General features: G+C 37.6%; 1 protein-coding gene across 2 annotated transcripts in view; it reads left to right on the top strand.

Moving 5' to 3' along the window:
* Positions 1-27,203, top strand: part of Knl1 (kinetochore scaffold 1) — a 71,832-nt gene that overhangs the window by 41,122 nt on the left and 3,507 nt on the right. For both annotated transcript variants that reach the window (XM_076929496.1, XM_076929497.1), the window contains 10 exons: positions 958-1,073; positions 5,845-5,935; positions 6,751-6,867; positions 8,201-8,288; positions 19,843-19,920; positions 20,087-20,126; positions 21,036-21,137; positions 22,678-22,778; positions 25,704-25,772; positions 26,545-26,654. In XM_076929496.1, the coding sequence (XP_076785611.1) occupies positions 958-1,073; positions 5,845-5,935; positions 6,751-6,867; positions 8,201-8,288; positions 19,843-19,920; positions 20,087-20,126; positions 21,036-21,137; positions 22,678-22,778; positions 25,704-25,772; positions 26,545-26,654 (912 nt within the window). The remainder of the gene's footprint in view (positions 1-957; positions 1,074-5,844; positions 5,936-6,750; positions 6,868-8,200; positions 8,289-19,842; positions 19,921-20,086; positions 20,127-21,035; positions 21,138-22,677; positions 22,779-25,703; positions 25,773-26,544; positions 26,655-27,203) is intronic.

Below are 27,203 nucleotides of genomic sequence, written 5' to 3' on the forward strand. Positions count from 1 at the left end.
ATGAAATTAAAAAGCTTACTTAGTTTTTTTCCAAAACAAGATTAAATACATTTATTTGTCTTTAAACTAGAGTTGCAAAACGTAACAAACTATTCTTAATGAGTGGGTGGGTGTGTGGGTTGGTTGGTTAGTTGGTTGAGATAAGGTCTCTAGTTCAAGTTATCAGAAGATGGTTTTGAACCCACAAAGACAAAGCCCTTTTGCCCCAGTCTCCTAAGTGCTGAGATGGCAGGCATGAACCACTACTGCCTTGTTTTTTTTCCTCCTTTCTATTTTAAGTAAAGTGGTTCCTTGTAAGCTTAATTTTTAGGTATTGATTTTTTTAATTACATTTATCTACTGTGTGTATATGTATATATTCACATGCATGTACATGCTTTGAGGTCAGAGGACAATTTATGGGAGACATCTTACTAACCCTTTATTTTCTTAAAATAATTCATGATTAGTTTTAGACCACTTCAGTCCTGTGAGTCAATATTCTTAGCTCACCTCAATACTTATAGAACTGTGGACTCCAGAATCTCATGTACCCTGTACTGAACTACATACCCAGCCTTGTTTGTTTGACTTTAAAAAAATAGACACTCTAAAACTTGAATTTGTTCTTGTATCTGGTTTTGTCCTCAAAATGCCAGTTTTGAGTTAGGTATAATTGTGCACTTCTATAATCCCAGTACTTGGGAGGATCCGGAGATCAGTGTGCTCTTCAGTTACATAAGAGTTCCAGTCTAACCTGGGTTACATGAGACCCTCTCTTTTTAAAAAAATGGAAAGGAACAAAAAAATCAACATCTAGTTCTGCCAAACATGGTGTCACAAGCATGGCAAGATGCTAAGACAGGAGGATCACAAGTTTCAGGCCAGCCTAAACTACATAGGAAGGTTCTATCGTACATTTTAAAAGAAAAAGGTATCAATTCTGATTGGTTGATTATTGATTACTTTTTTTTTAAGTTTACTGTAAACACGTTACCTACCACAGAAGATCTGATGTTGAGGCAATATGTTTATGGACCCAAGATACAGATTTACAGAGAAGATTGTGAGCTTCTTCGACAAAAGATTGAAGAGTAAGAAAGTTTTAATTTATTACCCCTGTGATTATTTTTTGAGAGTTATAATAAACAAGTGGTCTATGTGGTATTTTAATTAGAACAACAGCAGTATCGAAAAAAATGAATGGAATTAATGGGTGTTATGACATGAATAGAAACCCAGTTCTGTCTACAATATTGTATATCCTTGAATAGTCATTTACTTTACTTTTCTACTTCATAAAGTAGTAATGATATCTATTCAATGGATAGCATGAGCAATAGCCACTGTTTACACAAAATGTTTTATATCATGATGAATAAAAAGATAAACTGAAATTATTATTTTATGATATAAATTAGTTGAAACAGAACATCTTCAAAAGGATATAACATGCCCCACCCCACCCCACCCTCTACCCCACAAGACAGAGTTTCTCTGTATCTCCCTGTCTGTCCTGGAACCTTTTATGTAGATCAGGCTGAACTTAAACTACAATATGCCCTACCTCTGCCTCCTGAGTGCCAGATTCAAGATGTAACCTGCCACACTTTAATTTTGGGTTTGTAAAGTGGGTGATATAGTTCATAACTGTAATCCAGCATTTGGGGAGGGAGGTAGAAACAGGAGGATCATGAGTTCAAGGCCATGGGGTTATAGAGATGGCTTTAATGGTTAAGAGCACTTACTGCAAAGTCATAAGGATAAGAACTCTAATTCCGAAGGGGTGTGGTGGCGCACGCCTTTAATCCCAGAACTTGGGAGGCAGAGACAGGCAGATTTCTGAGTTCAAGGCCAGCCTGGTCTACAGAGTGAGTTCCAGGACAGCCAGGACTACACAGAGAAACCCTGTCTCGAAAAACCAAAAAAAAAAAAAAAAAAAAAAAAAAAACCTCTGATTTCACTATCCACATAGCAAGTCAGGCATCATGCCTATTTGGCCTCCAAGCAATAGATAAATAAGTATAGGAAACAAAAATCTAGGCCATTCTCGTCTACATGATGTCTTTTCTGGGAATAATGGTTGTATATATTACTTGGTATGATGGCATAGGCCTTTTCATCCTAGTACTTAGGAAGCAGAGGCAGGCTAATCTCTGAACTTAAGGCCACCCAGGGTTGCAAAGTAAGATCTTGTCTCAAATATAATGATAATAGCAATTGTATAGCATTCAAAAATCAAAATTATTTTGGTGTTTCTGATTTTTGCTATATTTTCCCTTAATTTACATATATAAAAGAATATAGTTTTACGTAGAAGATAGCTCAATACTTGGATCTTTGTAAGTATTACACAGATTTACAACTTATTTATAAATCTACTTTTCCTAAGATAAACTAGAATTCAAAATAATGTTTATTTCATGGTATTTTAGTACTTTCCAGTTACTTTTGACCCAGTCTAACAAAAGTAAATAATTTTTAAATGTTACGGTTTTTGTTTCGTTTTGTTTTTTTTTTTTTTTTTTTTTTTTCTTTGTATGTTTGTGATACTGGGGATTGACTTAAGGGCTTTATGAGTGCTAGGCATTTAATTACCACTGAGCTACATCCTTAGCTGTAAAAATCATATAGTTTTCGAGTTATTTATTTTATGTGTATGGGTGTTTTATCTGCAAGTATGCATGTGTGCCTAGTGTCCATGGAGGCCAGAAAGGGCTTCAAATCACCTGAAATTGAAATTACATGGTGAGCTGCCATGTGGGTGGAGCTATGGATTTGGAACTGGTCCTCTGGAGGAACAGTCAGTGCTCTTAACCACTGGGCCATCTCTCCAGTCTTACTTATGTAGTGTTAATTTTAAAATTTAAAATAAAATCATTAAGTCAGTATTCCATCTGGATATGGGACATATACCTGTAATCTCCATACTAAGGAAAAAATATGGTGAGTTCATGGCCATCTTGTGATAACTATATTCCAGGTCAGCTCAGGCTATGTAATCAGACCCTGTCTCCTGAAGAACAAACAAATGCAATGAGGACCTCTGCTGTGTGGTTAAAAGGACCTGAGGTCAAACCTCTAGCACCAGTGTAAAAGCTGTATGAAAAGCACAAGCATCTTTAATCTCCGAACTCCTCCCAGAAGATGGGAGGCAGAGACAAGAGACCCTAACTGTTCAAGGGTCATGTAACCTGCTATACATTGCATCAGAAAAACAAAAAGGGGACTCTGGCCTCAAACAGGTGGTATCGAGATTGTCCTCTGACCTGCACACACATGCCCATAGACACACACTAATGTGCACATATACACATTGTGTACTCACACAAACAAGGGGAAAAGAAGAAACAAACAAAAAATTATGGTACACCAATTGTCTGATTCTACTTTGTTCATTCAACATATTTATTCAGCACCTGCTGTTTACCACAATCTAGATTAACTACTAGGGTTCATCACTGAATAAGACAGATAGGATTCTTAATATTGTTTTAAAAAGTGAAATGCAGGCACCTGAAGGTAGCTCAGTGAGTGAGAGCATAAGCAGCTCACCACTGCCTGTATCCAGTTCAGGGGATTGATGCCCTCCTCTTAACTCTTTGGTTTCCTTCATACACATAGTGTATATAAACTAATTCAAGTACATACAAATATACATAAATAAACAAATCTTTCAAAAAATGGAATCTAGCCTTAAAAACTAGCAGCTTGTTTAGAGTTATTCTGTTGTTTGGTATATTTTCTACTTTTGTGTTGAGGATATAGTTCAGTGGCACATTTGAACAAATATGCATAAGGGTCTAGCCTAATTCTCGGGATCACAAGTATCTTTGTTAGAGATTTACTTCCTCTACTTATTAGTAAATATTGAAGTTATAATAGCTTTCTTATTGTTTTCTTTTTTGACTAATGTCTCATTGCCAGGCTAGTCAAGAACTCATGTTTTATAGCGCATACTGTCTAAGAATTCACAGCAGCCTTAACATGCATGGTGTGTGCCATGCCAGCTTAACTTTGTTGTGTTTTCTAAATGCTATTTTGTAAAAGTTAGATAAACTTTGAGCTAAATTGAAAATGTTTACTTTAAAAACTAACTACAACTTTACAGCAATTATACAATGACATTGAAAGCAATGTTTTCACTTACAGTAAGCAAATAGAGTGATGTAGGAATCCTTGTCAGAAAGTTTTTGATTTGTACCACTCCTTTTTAATTATTTTTAGTGTAAAATTTTATTTTTACTATTTTAAATTGTATGTTTGTGTGTGTGTGTGTGTGTGTGTGTGTGAGAGAGAGAGAGAGAGAGAGAGAGAGAGAGAGAGAGAGAGAGAGAGAGAGAGAGCAGATGCCCAAAGAAGCCAGATGTTGGAGTCTCTAGGGTTGGAGTTAACAGCAATTGTGAGCCACCCAGTGTGGGTGCTGGGAACTGAGCTCAGGTCCTCTGAATAGCAAGCTCTTAACCACTAAAATTAGTACTTATGTATAAGTACTTTTTTATTTTGCTTTTTTTTTTGAGACAGTGCCTCAAAGAGACTGAAGTCTAGACTGGCTATTTCAGGCAATCCTCCTGTCCCAGTCTCCAAAGTGTTAGGAATACAGGTGTGCACCATCCCTTTGATTGCAAATGTAGCCGTCTTATATACTATGATTCAATATATACAGTATCTGCTTTGCATAAAACAATAAATAACCAATACAGGCATTGTACAGGTAGGAAGGTGCCATCCTGGAGGTCATCAGGTTTTTGTAAGGAAAGTATATTCGCCTTGATGTATGTAGTGTAGGCTATGAAGAACCATGGGCAGTCATTTCTGGAGAAGCCAAATGCCTGAACTGAGGAGGAAGGAAGGAAAAACAAAACAAAAGAAAACAAAAAACCCCAAGGAGCAGATGTACAGAGTAATACAGTAGGCGTCCATGTGTGGATAGGGAGCCTGCAAGAGTGGGAAGCTTAAATTTTCAGACTGATTGGCCAGAGTCATGGAAAGGAGGCCCTAGGGAGTGAGGGGTGATGTTAACTGGTAAGGTTTCTAGAGGATCTCTTGGTCTGAGTGAAGATTGGTGGTGGGGTGAAGTAAGCCTGAACAGCCTCCAGAGGCTGCTGCACTTGCTGGGATGCTGACCTCTTGAGTTTAGAGCCTAAGCTGTTAGTAGTCATGCAAGGAAATGGTGAATCCCAAAACATGTTAGGGTGATGGAGCAAGCAGAGGGAAACCATGATGGGCTATGGGAGTAAGTCATTGAGGGAAGTTTAGGAATCCCAGGATGGGAGGACTAGAATTTGGGACCCCTGATCTACCAAGCTCATAGAAGCTGAGAGTCTCAGGGACTCAGCCTAGATTTGTCCTAAGACTCAAAATCAAGTCTTTGCCCTTTTTCTGCTGAATATCCTGGGAGCTGGAACTTTAGTAATTCAGAAATTCAGGTGCTACCTTCCCCAACTACCATCTCCACCTCCTCCAAGTCCTGTCATCCCTTAAACATACCAGGACCTTCTGGGTTCTCCAATGGACTCTGGCCTCTCTGACCCTGGATCTATCCCACTTCAGCACCATTGTGACATTTGTCTTTGTAGCCCTGGCTGTCCTGGAACTCTAAGCAAGGTTATCCTTGAATTTACAGAGATCAGACTGTCTCTGCCTTTTGAGTACCGGGATTAAAGGTGTGCCCAACCACATTTGGCTCATTGTGACATTCTTAACTTTTGTTCTTTAAATGTTGAATAATCATGCTAGCTGTGTTTCCTGAGTGAGTTACTCCTACTGTGTAGAAAGAAAAAAAACTAGAAATAATTGGCTGTATGTTTAAGCTGGTTTATTCAAGCAGAATTTTAAATCCTGTATTAACATTGTTTATTTTAGATTAAAGGTATCTGCGTTGAACCAAGATAAACTATTGGCGGATGTAAATAGGAACTTGTGGGAAAAAGTAAAAGACTACTCTGATGAAGAGGTACTTTTATGCCATTTTCTGCATAAGAATTGATACATTTTGATATATTTGGAACTGTTGCTTAGCCTGCTGTAGTGGTATACCCAACCTTTAATTCTAGCTCTTGCAAGGCAGAGGCAAGTGGATCTTTGAGTTCAAGGCTAGCCTGAACTACAGAGCTAGTTCCAGTACAGCCAGGACTACACAAGAAAACCCTGTGTCAAAAAACAAACAAACAAAAAAGAACTGGTACTTGATAGTATAGAGTTCTTTAATTTAGTCTTAGGTCTAGTGTGTTGCTGTGGTGTTAGCTAAGTATTACCAAGTACTTGTTAAATATAACCTTTCTAATGTGTGATGTGTAATTTAACATGTAAAAAATATATATAATGTTCCCAGCTTTTTATTTGCATTTTCTTTAGATTTAAATGAAGATTGTCTTTAATTGATTAGCTATTTATTAGTTCATTTTACATGTACCCTAATATATAATCATGTTTTGTTAATTAAGAGACAATCATTTTCTAGTTTATAAGTGAAAGAATCAAAACTGAAATCTTTGATTATCTTCTTAAGTAGATATGCAGAGCCTAAGTGTGGTGGCATATACCTGTGATCGAAGCTCTTTAGAGGTAGAAGCTGGACAAGCACACATTTAAGACCAACCCAGTCCTATAGAATGACTTCCAGATCAGGCAATGAGAAGTTCTTGCCTTAGGAATCAGAATCTAGATTAGGCAAAGCCCAGCCAAGGCAGTTGAACCTGTCTTTCCAGACCTTACTTACCTTATCTGACGTTTTTTTAGTAAAATGCACTCTTTAACTTTCTCATACAGCTGAAGACCTATGGAATTTACCTTAACAAAATAAAATCACGTTATACCAAGATGACAAAAGTCTTCACTCACCAAGGAAAAGTGGCTCTGTATAGTAAATTGGTGCATTCAGCTGAGGTAATTTGAGATGGTTGATGTATAGTAATGTATAGTAGATATAAACTATGGAATGCTTCTTAGGAGATATGGAAGTGGGGCTTGGATGAATGTTTATAAAAAGTGAGGTTCTAATAACCAAAAGCTTCAACCTTTGGCATTAGGAGTAAAATGAAATATAGTTACTAATATGGGCTATATCTCATATATTGTTATCCATTTTACACTTGAAATAAAATACTTGTGATTCTGTGTCTGTATTCATACAGAAGGAGTATTATCTTCTTTATATCTACATTTAGTTGTGTGTGTTTGTGTGTGTGTGTGTGTGTGTGTGTGTGTGTGTGTGTGTGTGTGTAGTTAATTTAGTCTTAGATCTAGTGTATTGCTGTGGTGTTAGCTAAGTACTACCAAGTACTTGTTATATATATATGTGATTCATATATATATGCATGTGTTTATCTTTTTTCCTTTAAAAAGGCTTTACACATAGGGCTGAGATTGTAGCTCAGTGGTAGAACATTTGCTTAGCGTTTCTTCCCTCTCCCATTTGAGAGACAGAAGTGGAGTGCCCATGCCAGTGAGCATGAACATACACACATGTGCACAAGAACAAGCACAGTAGCCTAGCTTTGCTTAGTAAGTACTGGCAAATAAGTACAGGAAGTATTTTATACAGTGTCATCTTTTATAGAATAAAAATTCAAAAATAGTTGTGCCTGGTGCACACACCTACAGGAAGTTGAGGCAGGAATATTGCCATAAGTTCTGGATCACATATCAAGAACCTGTCTTAATAATAACAGCAATACAAACAGTCAAACAAACTAAAACACACATTTAAAGGCTGTAGTTCTGTATGGCCAGTGTCCATCTGATCACAGAAAAAAAACAAAATTCACCCTTTTAAAGCAATAAATATCAATATCCATACAGTTCATGAAACATGTATAGAAAAGAAATGCTATAATAAAGAGAAATACAAAATAACTTCATTTGTCTTTTTAAATTAAAAAAAAAAAAAATTATTCCAGACTAAAAGTCTTGACCTCAAGATTTGTCTGTTCGTGCCTGGGTGATGGCACAGGCCTGTAATCCTAGCTACTTGAAAGTCCAAGGCAGAAATATCACAAGGTCAGCATCAGCCTAGGGAATTTAATTGTAAGACCCTGGCTTTAAATAAGAAGTGGGAAAAAAAAATGGATAGGAATAAAGGACAGCGGTAGATCATGTGACCAGCATGTTCTCAAATAAAGAAAAACAAGATTTACCCATTTATAATCATGACAGTAAGTGAAATATTAAAGGATTGTTTGGAATTTAAGCTTTACAATCTATAATATTTTGTGTTTAGAATGAAAAGAAGAAACTTCAGATAAAATTAAATGAGATGGACACCATACTTAAGAAGATCAATAACTGTCTCACGGAAGTGGAAATAGGTAAAGTAATGCTTTCCTCTAGGGGCTGAGGATAGCGCTCAGTGATAGAATACTTGCCTAGCACTTTTCTATAAGTTAGAAAATTTGGTCTTACTGTGCTATTTTAGCGACTTGAGTTCTTTTTTTTTATTATTGGTTATTTTATTTACATTTTAGATGTGATCCCTTTTCCCCATCCCCCCCACCCAGGGACCCCCTATTATATCCCCCCCTCCTCCTGCTTCTATGAGGATGTGCCCCCACCCACCCTCCAACTCCCACTTCCCCACCCACGAATTTCCCCCCACTGGGGTATCCTGCCTTCACTGGACCAAGTACTTCCTCTCTCACCTATGCTCAACAATGCCATCCTCCCCTTCATATACAGCTGGAGCCATGAGTTCCTCCCTATGTGCTCCCAGGCTGGTGGTTTAGACCCTGGGAGCTCTGGTTGGTTGGTATTGTTGCTTTGCCCATGGGGCTGTAAACCCTTTCAGCTCCTTCAGTCTTCTCTCTCACTCCTCCATTGGGAACCCCATGATCAGTTCAATGGTTAGCTGTGGGCAGACTCTGGCAGACCTCTAAGGAGACAGCTATATCAGGCTCCTGTCAGCATGCACTTCGTGGCATCCACATCATGTCTGTCTTTGGTGACTGCACAAGGGATGGATACCCGGTTTCTGTCCCACACTTTGTCTCCATATTTGCTCACATGAGTATTTTGTTACTCCTAAGAAGGACTGAAGTACACACACCTTGTTCATGAGCTTTATGTGGTCTGTGAGTTGTATCTTGAATATTTTGAGCTTTTGAGCTAATATCCAATTATCAGCGAGTGTGTACCATATGTGTTTTTTTGTGATTGGGTTACCTCACTCAGGACAATATTTTCTAGTTCCATCCATTTGCCTAAGAGTTTCTCGAATTCATTGTTTTTAATAGCTAAGTAATATCCCATTGAGTAAATGTACCACATTTTCTGTGTCCATTCTTCTGTTGAAGGACATCTGGGTTCTTTCCAGTTTCTGGCTATTATAAATAAGGCTGCTATGAACGTAGTGGAGCATATGTCCTTGTCATATGTTGGAGCATCTTCTGGGTATATGCCCAGGAGTAGTATAGCTGGATCCTTAGGTAATGCTATGTCTAATTTTCTGAGGAACCACCAGACTGATTTCCAGAGTGGTTGTACCAGTTTGCAATCTCACCAACAATGGAGGAGTATTCCTCTTTCTCTACATCCTTGCCAGCATCTGCTATCACCAGAGTTTTTGATCTTAGCCATTCTGACTGGTGTGAGGTGGAATCTCAGGGTTGTTTTGATTTGCATTTCCCTGATGACTAGGGATATTGAACATTTCTTTAGGTGTTTCTTGGCCATTTGAGTTTCCTCAGTTGAGAATTCTTTATTTGGCTCTGTAACTCATTTTTTAATAGGGTTATTTGGTTGTCTGGAGTCTAATTTCTTGAGTTCTTTTTGTATATATATATTGGATGTTAGCCCTCTATCTGATGTAGGATTGGTAAAGATCTTTTTTCAATTTGTTGGTTGCCGTTTTGTCTTGTTGACAGTGTCCTTTACCTTACAGAAGCTTTGCAAGGTCCCATTTGTCAATTCTTGACCTTAGAGCATAAGCCATTGGTGTTCTGTTCAGGAACTTTTCCCCTGTGCCTAGGTATTCGAGGGTCTTCCCCACCTTCTCTTCTATTAGTTTCAGTGTATCTGGTTTTATGTGAAGGTCCTTTATCCACTTGGACTTGAGCTTTGTACAAGGAGATAAGAATGGATCAATTTGCATTCTTCTACATGTTGACCTCCAGTTGAGCCAGCACCATTTGCTGAAAATGCTGTCCTTTTTCCACTGAACGGTTTTAGCTCCTTTGTCAAAAATCAAGTGGCCATAGGTGTGTGGGTTCATTTCCAGGTCTTCAATTCTATTCCATTGATCTTCCTGCCTTTCTCTGTACCAATACCATGCAGTTTTCATCACTACTGCTCTGTAGTACAGTTTGAGGTCAGGGATGGTGATTCCCCCAGAGGTTCTTTTATTGTTGAGTATAGTTCTCGCTATCCTAGGTTTTTTGTTATTCCAAATGTATTTGCAAATTGCTCTTTCTATCTTTATGAAGAATTGATTTGGAATTTTTATGGGGATTGCATTGAATTTGTAGATTACTTTTGGCAAGATGGCCATTTTTACTATATTAGTCCTGCCAGTCCACGAGCATGGGAGATCTTTCCATCTTCTGAGATTTTCTTCGATTTCTTTCTTCAGAGACTTGAAGTTCTTGTCATACAGATCTTTCACTTGCTTGGTTAGATTTACACCAAGGTATTTTATATTATTTGTGACTATTGTAAAGGGTGTCATTTCCCCAATTTCTTTCTCAGCCTGTTTATCCATCAAAAAGAGGAAGGCTACTGATTTGTTTGAGTTGATTTTATATCCAGCCACTTTGCTGAAGTTGTTTATCAGGTTTAGGAGTTCTCTGGTGGAAGTTTTAGGGTCACTTAAGTATACTATCATATCATCTGCAAATAGTGAAATTTTGACTTCTTCCTTTCCTATTTGTATCTCTTTGACTTCCTTTTGTTGTCTAATTGCTCTGGCTAGGACTTCCAGTACTATATTGAATAGGTAGGGTGAGAGTGAGCAGCCTTGTTTAGTCCCTGATCTTAGTGGGATTGCTTCAAGGTTCTCTCCATTTAGTTTGATGTTGACTACTGGCTTGCTGTATATTGCTTTTACTATGTTTAGGTATGGGCCTTGAATTCCTGATCTTTCCAAGACTTTTACCATGAAGGGATGTTGAATTTTGTCAGATACTTTCTCAGCATCTAGTGAGATGATCATGTGTTTTTTTTCTTTGAGTTTCTTTATATAGTGGATTATGTTGATGGATTTCTGAATATTGAACCATCCCTGCATTCCTGCAATAAAGCCTACTTGATCATGATGGATGATTGTTTTGATGTGTTTTGGGGTTCTGTTTGAATTTTATTGAGTATTTTTGCATCAATATTCAGAAGGAAGTTTGATCTGAAGTTTTCTTTGTTGGGCCTTTGTGTGATTTAGGTAGGAGAGTAATTGTGGCTTCATAGAACGAATTGGGTAGTGTTTCTTCTGTATCTATTTTGTGGAATAGTTTGAAGAGAATTGGTATTAGGTCTTCTTGGAAGGTCTAATAGAATTCTGCACTAAAATCATCTGGTCCTGGGCTTGTTTTGATGGGGAGACTGTTAATGACTGCTGTTATTTCTTTAGGGGTTATGGGACTATTTAGATGGTTTATCTTCTCTTGATTTAACTTTGGTACCTGGTATCCGTCTAGAAAATTGTCCATTTCATCCAGATTTTCCAGTTTTGTTGAGTATAGGCTTTTGTAGTAGGATCTGATGATTTTTTTAATTTCCTCAGTTTTTGTTGTTATGTCTCCCTTTTCAATTCTGATTTTATTAATTTGGATATTGTTTCTGTGCCCTCTGGTTAGTCTGGCTAAGGGTTTATCTATCTTGTTGATTGTTGGGGGCCAACTCTTAGCAGAAAGCAGCTATCAGCTTTGCAGCCATCTTGAGCCATATACCCTGACATGTGACTTGGATTACAATAGCCTACAACAGCTGAGCACACTCCAATAATCTTGGTTTAGATACCTTGAGATTAAAGGTGCGTGAGATTAAAGGTGTGTGACTTAAGAGTGTAATTTAGAAATAAGATTTAGAGACAAGACCTAAGGGCATGATTAAAGGTGTGACCAAAAGGCATGGCTTAGAAGTGAGACATATAAAAGGCAGAGACGGAACAGAACAGAGAACCAGACACAGCAGAGAGAAGACAGGTAGCAGGACACTTGGAAGAAGTAACTTGGAACTTGGAGGCACTAGGGACTAGGAACTAGGGACTAGGAACTCAAGACTTAGGACTTAGACTAAGAAGAGACTGAAGAATAAACGGGATTGAAACACACTGGTCTCCATTCTTCGAGTCTGACCTCACTCTCTCTCTCTTGCTGAACCCCAACCCGGGGACCGGAGCAGCCGCTTGGGCCGGGATAGAGTGGCCTCCCCAAACGCGGGGCAGCCCGGGCCTCAACATTTTGCTCAGGCCGAGACATTTTTTTTGGCCGCCTGAACGTGGGGCAAGTGCGGTTCCCAACAGTTGATTTTCTCAAAGAACCAGCTCCTGGTTTTGTTGATATTTTGTATAGTTCTTTCTGTTTCTACTTGGTTGATTTCAGCCCTGAGTTTGATTATTTCCTACTGTCTACTCCTCTAGGGTGTATTTGCTTCTTTTTGTTCTAGAGCTTTCAGGTGTGCTGTCAAGTTATTAGTGTATGCTCTCTCCAGTTTCTTTTTGTAGGCACTTAGAGCTATGAGTTTTCTTCTTAGCACTGCTTTCATGGAGTCCCACAAGTTTTGGTATGATGTGTCCTTGTTTTCATTAAATTCTAAAAAGTCTTCAATTTCTTTCTTTATTTTTTTCCTTGACCAAGTCATCATTGAGTGGAGCATTATTCAGTTTCCACGTGTATGTGGGCTTTCCTTTTTTTTTTTTTTTTTTTTTTTTTGTCATTATTAAAAACCAGCCTTAGTCCATGATGATCTGATAGTATGCAAGGAATTTTTTTCAATTTTTTTGTATCTGTTGAGGCCTGTTTTGTGACCAATTGTATGGTCTATTTTGGAGAAGGTACCATGAGTTACTGAGAAAAAGGTATATTGTTTTGTTTTAGGATGAAATCTTCTATAGATATCTGTTAAATCCATTTGGTTCATTTCATTGTGTCTCTCTTTAGTTTCTGTTTCCATGATCTGTCCATTGCTGAGAGTGGGGTGTTGAAATCCCCCACTATTATTGTGTGGTGCAATGTGTGCTTTGAGCTTTAGTAAAGTTTCTTTAATGAATGTGGGTGCCCTTGCATTTGGAGCATAGATGTTCAGGATTGAGAGTTCATCTTGGTAGATTTTTCCTTTGATAAGTATGAAGTGTCCTTCCTTATCTTTTTTGATTACTTTTGGTTGAAAGTCGATTTTATTTGATAATTAGAATGGCTACTCCAGGTTGTTTCTTGGGACCATTTGCTTGGAAAATTGTTTTCCATCCTTTTACTCTGAGGTAGTGTCTGTCTTTGTCACTGAGGTGAATGTCGTGTATGCAGCAAAATTCTGGGTCCTGTTTATATATCCAGTCTGATAGTCTAGGTCTTCTTATTGGAGAATTGAGTCCATTGATAATAAGAGATATTAAGGAAAAGTGATTGTTGCTTTCTGTTATTTTTGTTATTAGAGGTGGAATTATGTTTGTGTAGCTATCTTCTTTTGGGGTTGTTGGAAGATTACTTTCTTTCTTTTTCTAGGTTGTAGTTTCCCTCCTAGTGCTGGAGTTTTCCATCAATTATCCTTTGAAGTGCTGGATTTGTGGGAAGATATGGGTAATTTTGATTTTGTCATGTAATATCTTGGTTTCTCCATGTATAGTGATTGAAGTTTTGCTGGGTATAGTAGGCTGGGCTGGCATTTGTGTTCTCTTAGGGTCTATATGATATCAGTCCAGGATCTTCTGGCTTTTATAGTCTCTGGTGAGAAGTCTGGTGTAAGTCTTATAGGTCTGCCTTTATATGTTACTTTACCTTTTTCCCTTACTCCTTTTAGTATTGTGTGTGTGTGTGTGTTGTGCATTTGATGTTTTAATTATTATGTGGCAGGAGGTATTTATTTTCTGGTCTAGTCTATTTGGGGTCTGTAGGCTTCTCGTATGTTCATGAACATCATTTTCTTTAGGTTAGGGAAGTTTTCCTCTATAATTTTGTTGAAGATATTTACTGGCCCTTTAAGCTGGGAATCTTCACTCTCATCTATACCTATTATCCTTAGGTTTGGTCTTCTCATTGTGTCCTGGATTTCCTGGATGTTTTCGATTAGGAGCTTTTTGCATTTTGTATTTTCTTTGACAGTTGTGTCAATGTTTTCCATGGTATCTTCTGCACATGAGATTCTCTCTTCTATCTCTTGTATTCTGTTGGTGATGCTTGCATCTATGACCCCTGATCTCTTTATTAGGTTTTCTATCTCCAGGGTAGTCTCCCTTTGAGATTTCTTTATTGTTTCTACTTCCATTTTTAGATCCTGGATGATTTTTTTTTTAATTTCCTTCACCAGTTTGGTTGTGTTTTCTTGCAATTCTTTAAGGGATTTTTGTGTTTCCTCTTTAAGGGCTTCTACCTGTTTACCTGTGTTCTCCTGTACTTCTTTAAGGGAGTTATTTATGTCCTTCTTAAAGTCCTCTATTATCATCATGAGAAGTGATTTTAATTCTGAATCCTGCTTTTCTGGTGTGATGGGATATCCAGTGCTTGCTATGGTGGAAGAACTGGGTTCTGATGATGCCAAGTAACTTTGGTTTCTGTTTCTTATGTTCTTGCTCTTGCCTTTCGTCATCTGGTTGGTTAACTCTATTGCTACCTGCACTCACTCACTGTCTCTGACTGGAGCCTGTCTTTCCAGTTATCTTGGTTGTGTCAGAACTCCTCAGAGTCTAGATGTCTTTGTGATCCGGTGATTCTGAGCTCCTGGGTGGAAGAACTCAGGCCACTTCTAGGATACTGAAATCCTGCTGCTCTGAGTGCAGTGGTTCCTCTAGGATGGCTTAGGATATGGTGTTTTCATGGGAGCAGACCAGCTAGGTGTCTGTTCCAGCCAAAAGGACCAGGTGAGGGGCGGAAGGGGTGCAGCTTGAGTTATTAAATTGAAGCAAAGTTCTTAAATTTAAGCAAAGTAAAACTTTTTTTCGGGCTTCTGAGTTGGTTCAGTGCATAAAGTTGCTTGCTACCAAGCCTGATGGATGACCTGAGTTTGATTCCTGAGACCCACATGGTGGAAGAAGAGAACTGATTCCCACGTGTTTTCCTCTGATCTCCATAAGCATGCTGTGGTGTATACCCCACCCTACAGAATAAATAAATGTAATAAAAAAATGATAATAAAACCTGGTTCACTATATTCATCCATAGCAGTAAAGAAGAGATGTCCAAAAACTTAAATTCTTTTGCAAAGCTCTTCATAACCTATACCATAATCTTGTATGGTTTTGCTTATTTGGGGGACAGAGTCTGTATAGCTCAGGGTGGCCTGGAATTTGTGTGAGCTTCCCAAGTGCTGGTGTTAACAAGTGTGCCTCCATGCCCAGTATTCTGGGTTATATGTTTTGTTTTTTCATCATACTTGTTTGTGTTTGTTTGTTTCTTAGTGTGTTAAGTTTAAGGTTATTTATTTATTTATTTATTTATTTATTTATTTATGAGTTTGGTTTTTTTTTAACTTTAAGTGTATGAGTGTTTTGCTTACACGAGCACCATGGAGTCCAGAAGAGGATGTCAGATCCCCTGGAATTGGAGTGACAGATGATTGTGAGCTGTAGTGCGAGTGCTAAGAATCGTACCTGGTCCTCTAGAAGAGCAGTCAGCGGTCTTAACTGCTGGGCCACTTCTCCTACCCACACTTTTATTTTGTGTGTTCTTATGGTGCATGTGTCATGGGGGAACATATGGAGGTCAGATGACAGCTTTTGGGTGTCAATTCTCTTCTATCTCCATTTTCTGTTTTTTGAGATCTGACTTGGGCTTGTGCTACCTGCTGAACTGTCTCATTGACCCTTTTTTTTTTTTTTTTTTTTTTTTTTTTTTTTTTTTTTTTTTGGTTTTTCGAGACAGGGTTTCTCTGTGTAGTCCTGGCTGTCCTGGAACTCACACTGTAGACCAGGTTGGCCTCAAACTCAGAAATCCACCTGTCTCTGCCTCCCAAGTGCTGGGATTAAAGGCGTGCGCCACCACCGCCTGGCGACCCATATTTTTAATAGATAAATTATCTCCGTCTTGAAACTACTTAACCATCTTCTTTGACCTCTTCTGATTTGACACTGCTGATTATTCTTTTCTTTCTAAACCATTTATTTTACTTACCCTCTGAGGCGTTACAACACCTGACTCTAATTCTTTTCTTTATTTTTTGGGGGGCTTTCCTTTTAGCTCCTCTGTGGGCCACTCTTGCTCAAACTAAACCTAGGCCAGGTTGTTCATGATTGCCTATTAACTCTAGTTCCAGTGGATCCAACACCCTTTTCTGGCATCCTCAGGCGCACACACACACACACACTATACACACAGGCACATGCACATGCACACTTGAGCAGACCTGTTACTGCACACGCGTGCACGCATGCAAACACACACACACACACAGAGGGAAACACATAAAATAAAAATAAATCTTTAAAATTTGTAAGTTCCATGGAGGTAAAAATAGCATTTTTCTTCTGTTTTTTTTAACATCCCTAGCATTGCAAATTGCATAGAAAAAGTGTCTAATATATGTATTCTGCATTTAATTGAAAATGAATATATGAATATCATAGTTTTAAAATAACTGACCTCTTTATTACTTTACTTTCTACTTCATAATAAAAGAAATAGGAACCATTAGACTAGACCTTTCAAACTTCCTAATAACAAAGAGATAGACCTTTAATCTGTTTATTCATTCTTTCTTCCTTCTCTTTCCCCTGACACCAATCTTCCCATCTAAACTGATTTTGCCGAGTGTGGTAGTGCATACCCTGTAATACCAGCACTCAGGAGGCTGAAGCAGAAAATTTGCTAATGAGGCCAGCCTGAACTACATAGTGAGTACCAGGTTAGCCAGCCCTATATAGCAAGACACTATCTCTTTTATTAAAAAAAAAATCAAATAAATAAATGATTTCTTTTATGTCTTCTCAGTAATCTTATATTACTGACTCCTCCCTTTATCATATCCATTTCCATTTAATTTACTTACCTCCCTGTCATCTTTAAAGCACGCATAGGAGTGTGGTTTAGTTTCTTAAGTGTTTTCTTAACATGCACAGAACCCTAGGGTTTCATTCCCAATAGCAGCTCATGAAGTCAGGAATGAATGTACATGCCTATGACCCCAGCAGTCTGAAGGCTGAGGCAGGATAAACATCTAGCCTTAAGTTCAAGGTCATCCTGAGGTACTTAAGACTCTCAAAAAACCAAAAGAGAGAAAAACAAAAAATCATTGCGTTTAGGTAGCTCATCACTTGCAGTCCCAGTATTTGGGAGGCCAAAGCAAGAAAACTGCTTTGATCTCGAGACTGGCGTGGGCCACATTGCTAAGTTCTTAGCTAACCTGAATAGTATGAGATCCTTCAGAAAGGGGGAGAGAAGGACTAGAGAGGTGACTCAACAGTTTGTGAGCACTGTCTGCTCTTCCAGAGGATCTCAAGTTCTATTCTCAGCACCCACATCATGGCTATAACTGCGTTCCCAGGGGACCTAATGCCCTCTTCTGACCTCAGAGGGCACCTGGCATGCATGTGGTACACAGACAAAACACCCATTTACAAATAATAATAAATTTGTTTAGAAGCCTCTCTACACCCCATATAAAAAGCAAATATAAATAACAAGGCTAGAGATGGAGTTCAGTGGCAGAGTATTTTCAAGTCCTTGGATTTGATCTTCTTAGGACTGAAAAAAAAAAAAAAACAGAAGAAAAACAGCTGTGCTTTCTTTCCCTCGTTAGGTAGCACCCTTCTTTCATTACTCATTTTTCAAATTTGCTTAGTTTGCACCTTTTATATGATGGTGCTCAGAAATAAGAATACACTAGTAACCAAAACCAAACATGATTTGTGCCCTTGTGGAACTTTTTTTTTCTCAGACAGGATTATCATGAATATACTGACCTCTAAAGTGGTCGAGAGTGTCCTTAAACAGCTGATGCTTCTTCCTTTACCTCCACAGTACTGAGATTGCATACATATACTACCATGCCCAGCTCTTTATGGAACTTTTAATCTAGAAGCAACTGTAGACACCAAACAAATAAGCTGGGTATGCTATTACACACTTGGCATCTCAGCCTATAGGATATGGAGTCAGGAGGATCAGGAGTCTGAGGCTAGCCTATGTTACATAAGACCTTTGTTCAAAAAAACAAAAACACCAAATCATCCGTTCCCTAAAAGTAATTTTATGGTAAATTCTGTGGATGTTGTTATAAGGTACTGAGATACTTCAATAGAAATCTGATCTAGTTAAGCAGCCTTACCTATACAGAAGAGACTTTACAGCTAATGAATAGAAGTAAAAAGAAAAGAATAAAAAGAAAAGAAAGAATCCAGGCATGGTTCACATCACTAATTCCATCACTTGAAAAGCTGAGGCAGGAGAATTGCTGTGAATATGGGGCCAGTCTGAACTATCGAGTGAAACGTTTTTTTTAAAACACATACGCAGATAAATGTGTGTTTATGTACACACATACAAAGAACAACAGACTATTCAAAATTAATATATGTAATAAACATACACCAACTACATGGGTTTGAAGATAAAGATAAAGTAAAATAGAGAACAAACAGAAATGTCTTCTAAAAGCTAGATTTGTTATTGGGGTGAGGCATAGGACAGCCTCCTAAGGAGCTCTAAATGTGTTTATAAAGTGAACTAGCCATGTATTTATTAGCACTAACAGTGGTATAGAACTTGGGTTTGAATAAATAAGTAAATTCAAGCTGGTGTCATGGTGTACGTCTGTAATCTCAAGCACTATGGAGGTTGAATCAGAGTCTGCATAATGAATTCCAAACCAGCTTGAGCTACATAGTGAACGCTTATCTCAAAAAAAAAAAAAAAAAAAAAAAAAAAAAAAAAAAAAAGTAGGACGTATTTTTGAGGTAAAATTCAAGCTTGGAGTAGGCATTTTAATCCCAGTCCTTAGAAGGTAAGGACAGGAGGATCAAGAGTTATCAGCTTACTCAGTGGGGCCAGCTTGGGCTATATATGAGACCCTATTTGAAAAAGGAAAATTTTTTCAATGCTAATTTGAGACAAACAGGGCATGGTGACACACCTGTAATCCTGGCTACTTAGGAGACTTTGGCAGGAAGATCACAGGTTTATGGCTGGCCTGAACAGGACTGTCTCAAAGGTACTAGAGAAGCATCAGCAGTACTTGCTGCAGAAGCTTGCTGAGGAACCCAAATAGGAGGAAAGAACTGACTCCCAAAGTTGTCTGCCAACTTCTAGTGCTCACCCACACTCACACACGCACACACACACACACACACACACACAAATATCAATAATAGTGCTCATCCACATACATACATACATACATACATACATACATACATACATACACAGATATTAATAGTGCTCACCCACATACATACACAATGCATACATACATACATATATACACACAAATAATAATAGTGTTCATACATACATACGCACACATACATACATATATACATACATACACACAAATAATAATAAAAGTGCTTACACATATATACATATACACAATATTAATAATAATGTTTTAAGTACAAGATGAGATGGCTATCATTAGCTTCGAGTTCACTTAGCTGATACCAAAAGTCTTTGAAATTATAGTTCAGGACTTTATTGGCAGAGGATGAGTATTTGTGAAGTTTTCCCAATATTTCATTTGACCATCTGTTTCTCTGATATTTAATATATCTCTTATGTTTGATGTTTACCTTAGAAACTAAGAATTTGGAGAATGAAGAGAAAAATGATGCCATGGAAGAATGGGATTCTAAAATAAGAGATGCAGAGAAAGGTAACTAACTTAGTTAAAGTGATAAGGCCAGAGAGAATCGCACTGTTGAGTTCATTTGCATGTTAGATGAGATTAGGTTAGGTCAGAATTCTCAGTAAACTAAGTGATTATGTTTCAAGTTTCTCCTGGTGTCCTTTTTATGCTTGTTTTGTTTTTGTTTTCATAGAACTGGAACAGCTGAAAACTGAAGAAGAGGAGCTTCAAAGGTCAGCTAACAGTTGAATGCTAAAAAAAAAAAATATGAAGTCGCCAGTTGTGGTCGCTCATATATATGCTTTCACACCTGTGTGTTTTAGGTCCACTGGTCTACATAGGGAGCTTCAGGCTAGCCCTAGCCAAGGCTACATAGTCAGTGTCTGTCTGTCTGTCTGTCTGTCTGTCTCTCTCTCTCTCTCTCTCTCTCTCTCTTTCCCCTCCCTCACTCCCTCTCCCTCCCTCCTTCCTTCCCTTCTTCTCTATTCCTCTCTCTCTCTCTCTCTCACACATACACAAAACAGCAATACACATAAAATAAAAATAAATAAATACATTTTTTAAAAAAGAAATTACATGTAAATAATGACAAAACCAATAAAATTTGAGTTGACAAACATTAATTTGACAGATAATAATGTTTAACTGAAATTAAGTTGGCAGAACTCTGAGTGTATTGGTACATGCTTATAATCTTATAATCTTAGCAGTCAGAAGGCTGGGACATAAAGATTGCTGTAATTCAAGGTTAGTATGTATATGAGATAGACTTTGAACCCATAAAGATCTGCTTTCCTCTGTCATCAATGCTGGGATCAAAAGTGTACACCACCATAGCCAACCTCTACCTTAGCTTTTAAGACAGAATTTTCTCATTAAACCCAGAGCTCACCAATTGGTTTGACTGACTGGCCAGCAAGCACCAGGATTCATCTGTCTCTGAAGGATCTGTCCCAACAGATCCTGTTACAACATCTTGCTCTGTCCTTCCTGGGTGCCAGGGATCCAAACTCAGCTCTCTAAGCTTTCACAGGGAAACTTCATCTACTGAGTCATCTCCCCATCCCCAAAACATTTTGTTACTATTCTGAACTCACTAATAAATACTTTGTTTCTCTGTGAATACCTGATTTTATTTGCAGAAAATTCTTAGAAGTAGAGACACAGAAAAAGCAGGCTCTTGCTCAGATAGAATTTATAAAAGAACAAACAGCTAAAACTGAAGAATTACTGGATCAATTGAGGTAAGAAAAGGCAGATGGCATTCATTCTGGTCTATCCTGTGCCTTATGTATTGCTATAGATGTTTGGAGGATTTTGGGGTTTATTATTAATGTTGTTTTAAGTTAAGCTTTCCCTATGTTGTCCATCCTGGCCTAGAATTTCTGGATCCAAGCAATTGTTGTGCCTTAGCTTCTCAAGAATACCCACATTCCAACACCACAGTGCCCAGCAATTGCTGTGGCCTTTAAACACCTACAGTGGTTCTCACCTTTCTTAGACTACTGCCCTTCAATACAGTTCCTCACACAGTGTAACTCCCCCAACCATAAATTATGTTATGTAGCAATACTTCATAACTGTAATTTTGCTACTGTTATGAATTATAATATAAATATATCTGCGTTTTACAGTGGTCTTAGATAACCACTGTGAAAGGATTGTTTGACCCTCAAAGGTTGAGGTTTAATCAGACATTTAAAAGTTAGTGTACTTCAAACCTGAGATAAACGCATAAAGGGCCTTGAGTTAAGCTTTAAAAAATTTTAAATATCTTTATGTCTGAAAATCTGGTTCAGTAGTTAAGTGTACTACTCTTGCAAAAAAACCCAGTTCATTTCCCAGTATCCACATGGTAGCTCACAACTACCTATAGTCCAGTTCTAGAGGATCCAATGCTGCCTTCTGACTTTGGCAACCTCCTGCATACATACACTCAGGCACACACATGTACACATAAAATAAAATAAGATGAATACTTTTTAAAATATATCTTAACACTTTTTATCAAATAGTTTCCCTTCCCCTCCAAAATATGACTCAAGATAGAATTGTTTCAAATACATAAGATTGAATCAAATGTTGTTGAACATACCTATAATCCCAGCACTTAGGAAGCAGAGGTAAGAAGTTTATTGTAAGTTCTTGATTAGTGTCATTTACATAGCAAGTTCTAAGCCAACCAGAGTACACAGTGAGAGCTTAACTCAATAAATAAATAAATACATACATAAAAACCACACAAAACAAAAACAAGCAAACAAAACCAAGCAAACAGAAAGCACAAGACTGTGTAAACATATATTTTTTTCCAGGGTTTTGTTTTATGTTGTTTATCAGAAAGGTGGTCATAAAACTTCCGCTGGTGATGTGTGTGTGTGTAATGTTTCACAAATTTTTGTGTTATTCTTACACACAGATTAATTTGTTCTTATTTTAGTATATGTGTTGCCAAAGTTCTTGTATCATGTTTTGAGATACCATCTCACTGTGTAACACAGGCCAACCTAAAACTCAAGGTGATCTGCCTGCTTCAGTCTCCCAAGGACTAGGATTGAAAATGTGTATCCTTTTCCCAACTTGGTCATTCAAATTATTTAAATAGATATATTATTTCCCAATCTAGTGGAAAACAAAAACACTAGTACGAATACTATTGGTACTATTTAAATGATATCACAAATTCTTCATTTGGGCTTGTAATTTCTTGGATTGAACACCCAGCATTGGGAAGGAAGGAAGAAAGGATAGACTTACTTGTTTTTCTTGTTTATCCTTCTCTAGTTTGTCTGAGTGGGATGTCATTGAATGGAGTGATGATCAAGCTGTATTTACCTTTGTTTATGATTCAATAGAACTCATCATCACCTTTGGAGAGCCACTAGGTAAGTAAGTAGCAAAGCTAAAATGATCTCTACAGAGAAATGAATTTCTGTACTCTCTTAAGATAAAAACCTACATTTTATTATTATAGTAACTATTGACAAAATGACAACACTGCTGAGAATCTCAGAAGAATTAGTTACTTTACTGATAATAGTTTGGGGAAGTTTGCTAGAGATTGAACCCAGGAACTCCTGCATGCTAAGTTTATGCTCTACTGCTGTCCCAGTATGAAAGAATTTTATGTTATAGAACAAAGAGTATAGTAGAGCAGAACATGGTGGCATGGCTGGACAGGATCATCTACTACCTGATGAGACCCTGTCTCAGAAGACAACGAACAATAAGAATACAAATACAGCTGATTTTGAGTTCTTGTAGATAATAAAATTCTCCCTATCCTGCCAGGCAGTGGTGGCACATGCCTTAAATCTCAGCACTTGGGAGGCAGAGACAGGTGGATTTCTGAGTTCGAGGCCAGCCTGGTCTACAGAGTGAGTTCCAGGACAGCCAGGACTACAGAGAAACCCTGTCTTGAAAAACCAAAAAAAAAAAAAAAAAAAAAAAAAAAAAAAAGAAAAAAAAAAAAGAAAAATTCTCCCTATCCAAATAATTTTTTTCCATGTGTGTATGTGTATTCTGTTAGAGAATTTACTTGAATGGCTGTTATTTGTGATTGATTTTATTTTTGTGTTTAATAGTGAAGTCTTGGTCTAGGGGTACAGCTCAGTGGTAAAGCACTTGCACTTCTATACTTAAGGCCTTGGATTCCATCTAGACCATTGGGAGGATAAAAAAAAAGTAATCCCCTAAAAAGTTCTCTATATAGATAAACCATTAGAATAGGTAGAACTCTCTAGATACTACATAGAGTCACTATATAGGATATGTCATAATCATATCTTTTTTTAAGTTTTACTTTTAATATGTATATGTTTTTCAGTATGTGTGTATATGTATGTGTGTGGGGGCACCAACAGGGACCTGAAGAATCTGTTAGATCCCCTGGGAGCTGAAGCTAGGAATCACAAGATATTGTGAGCCTGATATGTGTGCTGAGAACCAAACTGAGGCATCTCTCTACACCTCACATCTGTTTTCCTCATGCCATCTGTAGTACCTAGGACATAGCAAGTATTTAATAAAATGTTCAACAAAAAGACAAGAGTTAGAATTTGAGAAGCAAGAAGTAACTTACAGTCTAGAGGGATTAGCAGCTAGTAGATATGGAGAAGTTGGTCCTGCTATCTTCATATGGTTTTATTTGATGTTTTACCTGTTTGAGATAGGTTTCAGAATGTATACTTAGCTGGCCCTAAATTCAGAGATCTTTCTGCCTCTACCTCCTGAATGCAGCTGATATGCACCTTGTGCCTATTTGATTCTTGGGGGAAAAAAAATGTTTACACAGAAATAATTATAGTCAAGGGAGAAACTCTTAATATTTTTCAGTTATAAAATAGATTCTCTGGGTATTGATGTGACCCAGTAACCAGACAATGTTGGCTTGGCTTTTTTATCTCTCTGTTGTGGGGGTTGACTTTATTTCCCATAATTTCCCCCATATTTTTTTTGTGGGGAGGAGTTGTTGTGTTTTGGTTTATCAAGATAGACTCTCTGTTTAGCCATGGCTGTGCTAAATAAAACTCATTCTGTAGTCCAGGCTAGCCTCAGACTCAGATTTGCCTGACTACATTCTAAGTGCTGGGATTAAGGACCTGTACCACCAAGCCTGGGTCGTAAATTCATCTTGATGTTCCCAAGCCTGAAGACCAGCACAGTAGGATATGCCCTTAATTCTAGCATTCAAGAGGCTGTAGCAGATGATCTCTGAGTTCAAGGCCAGCCTGCTATGCAAGTTCCAAGACAGCCATAAGAACATAGAAAAAAAACCTGCCTCCCCACTCCTTCCCCCCAAAAAGGGGGGGAAAAACAAAAGCAAAACTAAGATACACTCTAGTCCTAAAGTTTCTTTTAAAATAAAACCGGGTGGGGCATAGACACATATGCCTTCTTTAATTCTATCACTCAGGAGGCAGTGACAGGCAGATCTCTGAGAGTTTTAGGCCAGCCTAGGTCTACAGAGCTAGTTCCAGGACAGAATGGCTCTGTTACACAGAGAAACCCTGTCTCAAAAAAGAAAAATAAAAAACAAAAAAAGGGAAAGTGTTAAAAATATAAAAAATAAACAAATATAGCTATGTTTTACACTTTAATTTCTTTCAAGGACCTACAAAATCAATATTATTGAATGATATCAAGGGATCTTTACCATATACAGAGAATAATGTGAGAGAATAAGGTTTAAGAATAAACCTTCGGGCTGGAGGGACAGCTCAGAGGTTAAGAGCATTGACTACTCTTCCAGAGGTCCTGAGTTCAATTCCCAGTAACCACATGGTGGCTCATAACCATCTTTAATGAAATCTAGTGCCCTCTTCTGGTCTTTGGGCATACATATAGGAGACTGCTGTATACATAATGAATAAATAAATCTTTAAGAATAAACCTTCAATAGAATTTTAAAGTAGGGCCAGGTGGTGGTGGCGGCACACGCCTTTAATCCCAGCACTTGGGAGGCAGAAGCAGGTGGATTTCTGAGTTCAAGGCCAGCCTGGTCTACAGAGTAAGTTCCAGGACAGCCAGGGCTACACAGAGAAACCCTGTCTCAAAAAAGAACAACAAGAAACAAACAAAAACTGTAAGTCAGTGCCTTAGTTAGGGTTTAAAAAAAAAAAAAAAAAAAAAGAATCCTAAAGTAGGAAAAAATATTTATAACTAGGATATAGCTCAGTTAGTAGAAAGTATGCGTAGCATTCATGAAAGCCTTGGGATGCAAAATATATAAATATTTTGACGCCAGCATAGGCTATGTAAGGGTAAAGAAGAAATAAGAGAGAAAAATCTCCTTTTCTGTTTCTCTTTAGATGGTCTCCCTTTCTTGGACAAGGCTAACAGGAAGATTAATGAGCTGAGTTTTCAGTCTCTGTTAGATGGTAAGTTCCACATATTTAAGCCTCTAAAGTTTCTTGGTAATTTATAGATATAATAATGTCCTTAAAATGTGTTGTGAGATAAAACTGGTTGTATAGTATTCTAAATTCTGAGTAGACTTTAAAAGAAAGGATTATATTACTTCTAGATATTGATGATGATTAATAATTGTTTGTTTGGGTTTTTTTTTTGTTTGTTTGGTTTGGTTTGGTTTGGTTTTGGTTTTTCGAGACAGGGTTTCTCTGTGTAGCCCTGGCTGTCCTGGAACTCACTCTGTAGACCAGGCTGGCCTCGAACTCAGAAATCCGCCTGCCTCTGCCTCCCAAGCGCTGGGATTAAAGGCGTGTGCCACCAGGCAGTTATTTTTATATTTAAAATTAGCACTATGAGTACTTGGTCTATACCACAGGTGTATATTACTTATATCTGTGCTATAAGCAGATATTATTTTCTGTTTTACCAGTTAGGAAACTACAGATCAGAAAAATTAAGTGCTGTGCTTACAATTACTTAGATAGTAAAGAAAGCCTAGCTTTGAACTTAGAGATATGTTCTGTTAAAATTCATGCTTTCACTAAAAAACTGGTTTTTTATGCTTAGGTTTAAAGTTTTATAGAATGGCTTATATAACTACATATGTTATGGTCATGCTTGAAAATAAAAGATAAATATGCATCTAGTTTGAAAATGTTTCTAGCTTATATAATATTATGTTCATACCTTATTAAAATGATGAATAAATAATACCTTTATTTTCATTTTTTTCTTATTCAGAAGATAAAGCTCCTTCCTCCTCCATTTTAGTTCATAAGCTTATTTTTCAGTACATTGAGGAACAGGAGTCCTGGAAGAAGAAATGCACAACACAGCATCAGGTACCCCAGGTAAAGTCTAGTGAGGCTCTTAAAGGAAAGCTTGCCTATTGGTTCCAAATAGCAGAAGAAATTGTACATACATAATAATCCCCAAAATTATAAGTATATTCACATTTAAATAAATAAATCCCACATTTTGTGGATCATAATAGCCACTAAACCTCAAAAGGTTTTCTGCGTGCATGCTTGTGTGTTGAGCGCTGGAATTAAACGCATATGTCACCACTGCCCTTTTATTTCACTTTTTTAGTTCACATTCAAAATAATGTGAATGATGTTGTTGTTCTTGTTCTTTGGTTTTCTTTTTGAGACTGTTTTTGTAGCCTCATCTGACTTATGTAGCCAAGGCTAACCATGACACACCAGCCACAACAGAAGAACAGGTCGGATCCCATTCTAGATGGTTGTGAGCCACCATGTGGTTGCTGGGAATTGAACTCAGGACCTCTGAAAGAGCAGTCAGTGCTCTTTCTTAACTGTTGAGCCATCTCTCCAGCCCTGACTTTTTTTTTAAGTTTTATTTTTTTATTTTATGTATAGAAGTGTTTTTCCTGCATA

This window comes from Arvicanthis niloticus, chromosome 2 (genome assembly GCF_011762505.2).
Source record: "Arvicanthis niloticus isolate mArvNil1 chromosome 2, mArvNil1.pat.X, whole genome shotgun sequence".
Lineage (NCBI taxonomy): Eukaryota > Metazoa > Chordata > Mammalia > Rodentia > Muridae > Arvicanthis > Arvicanthis niloticus.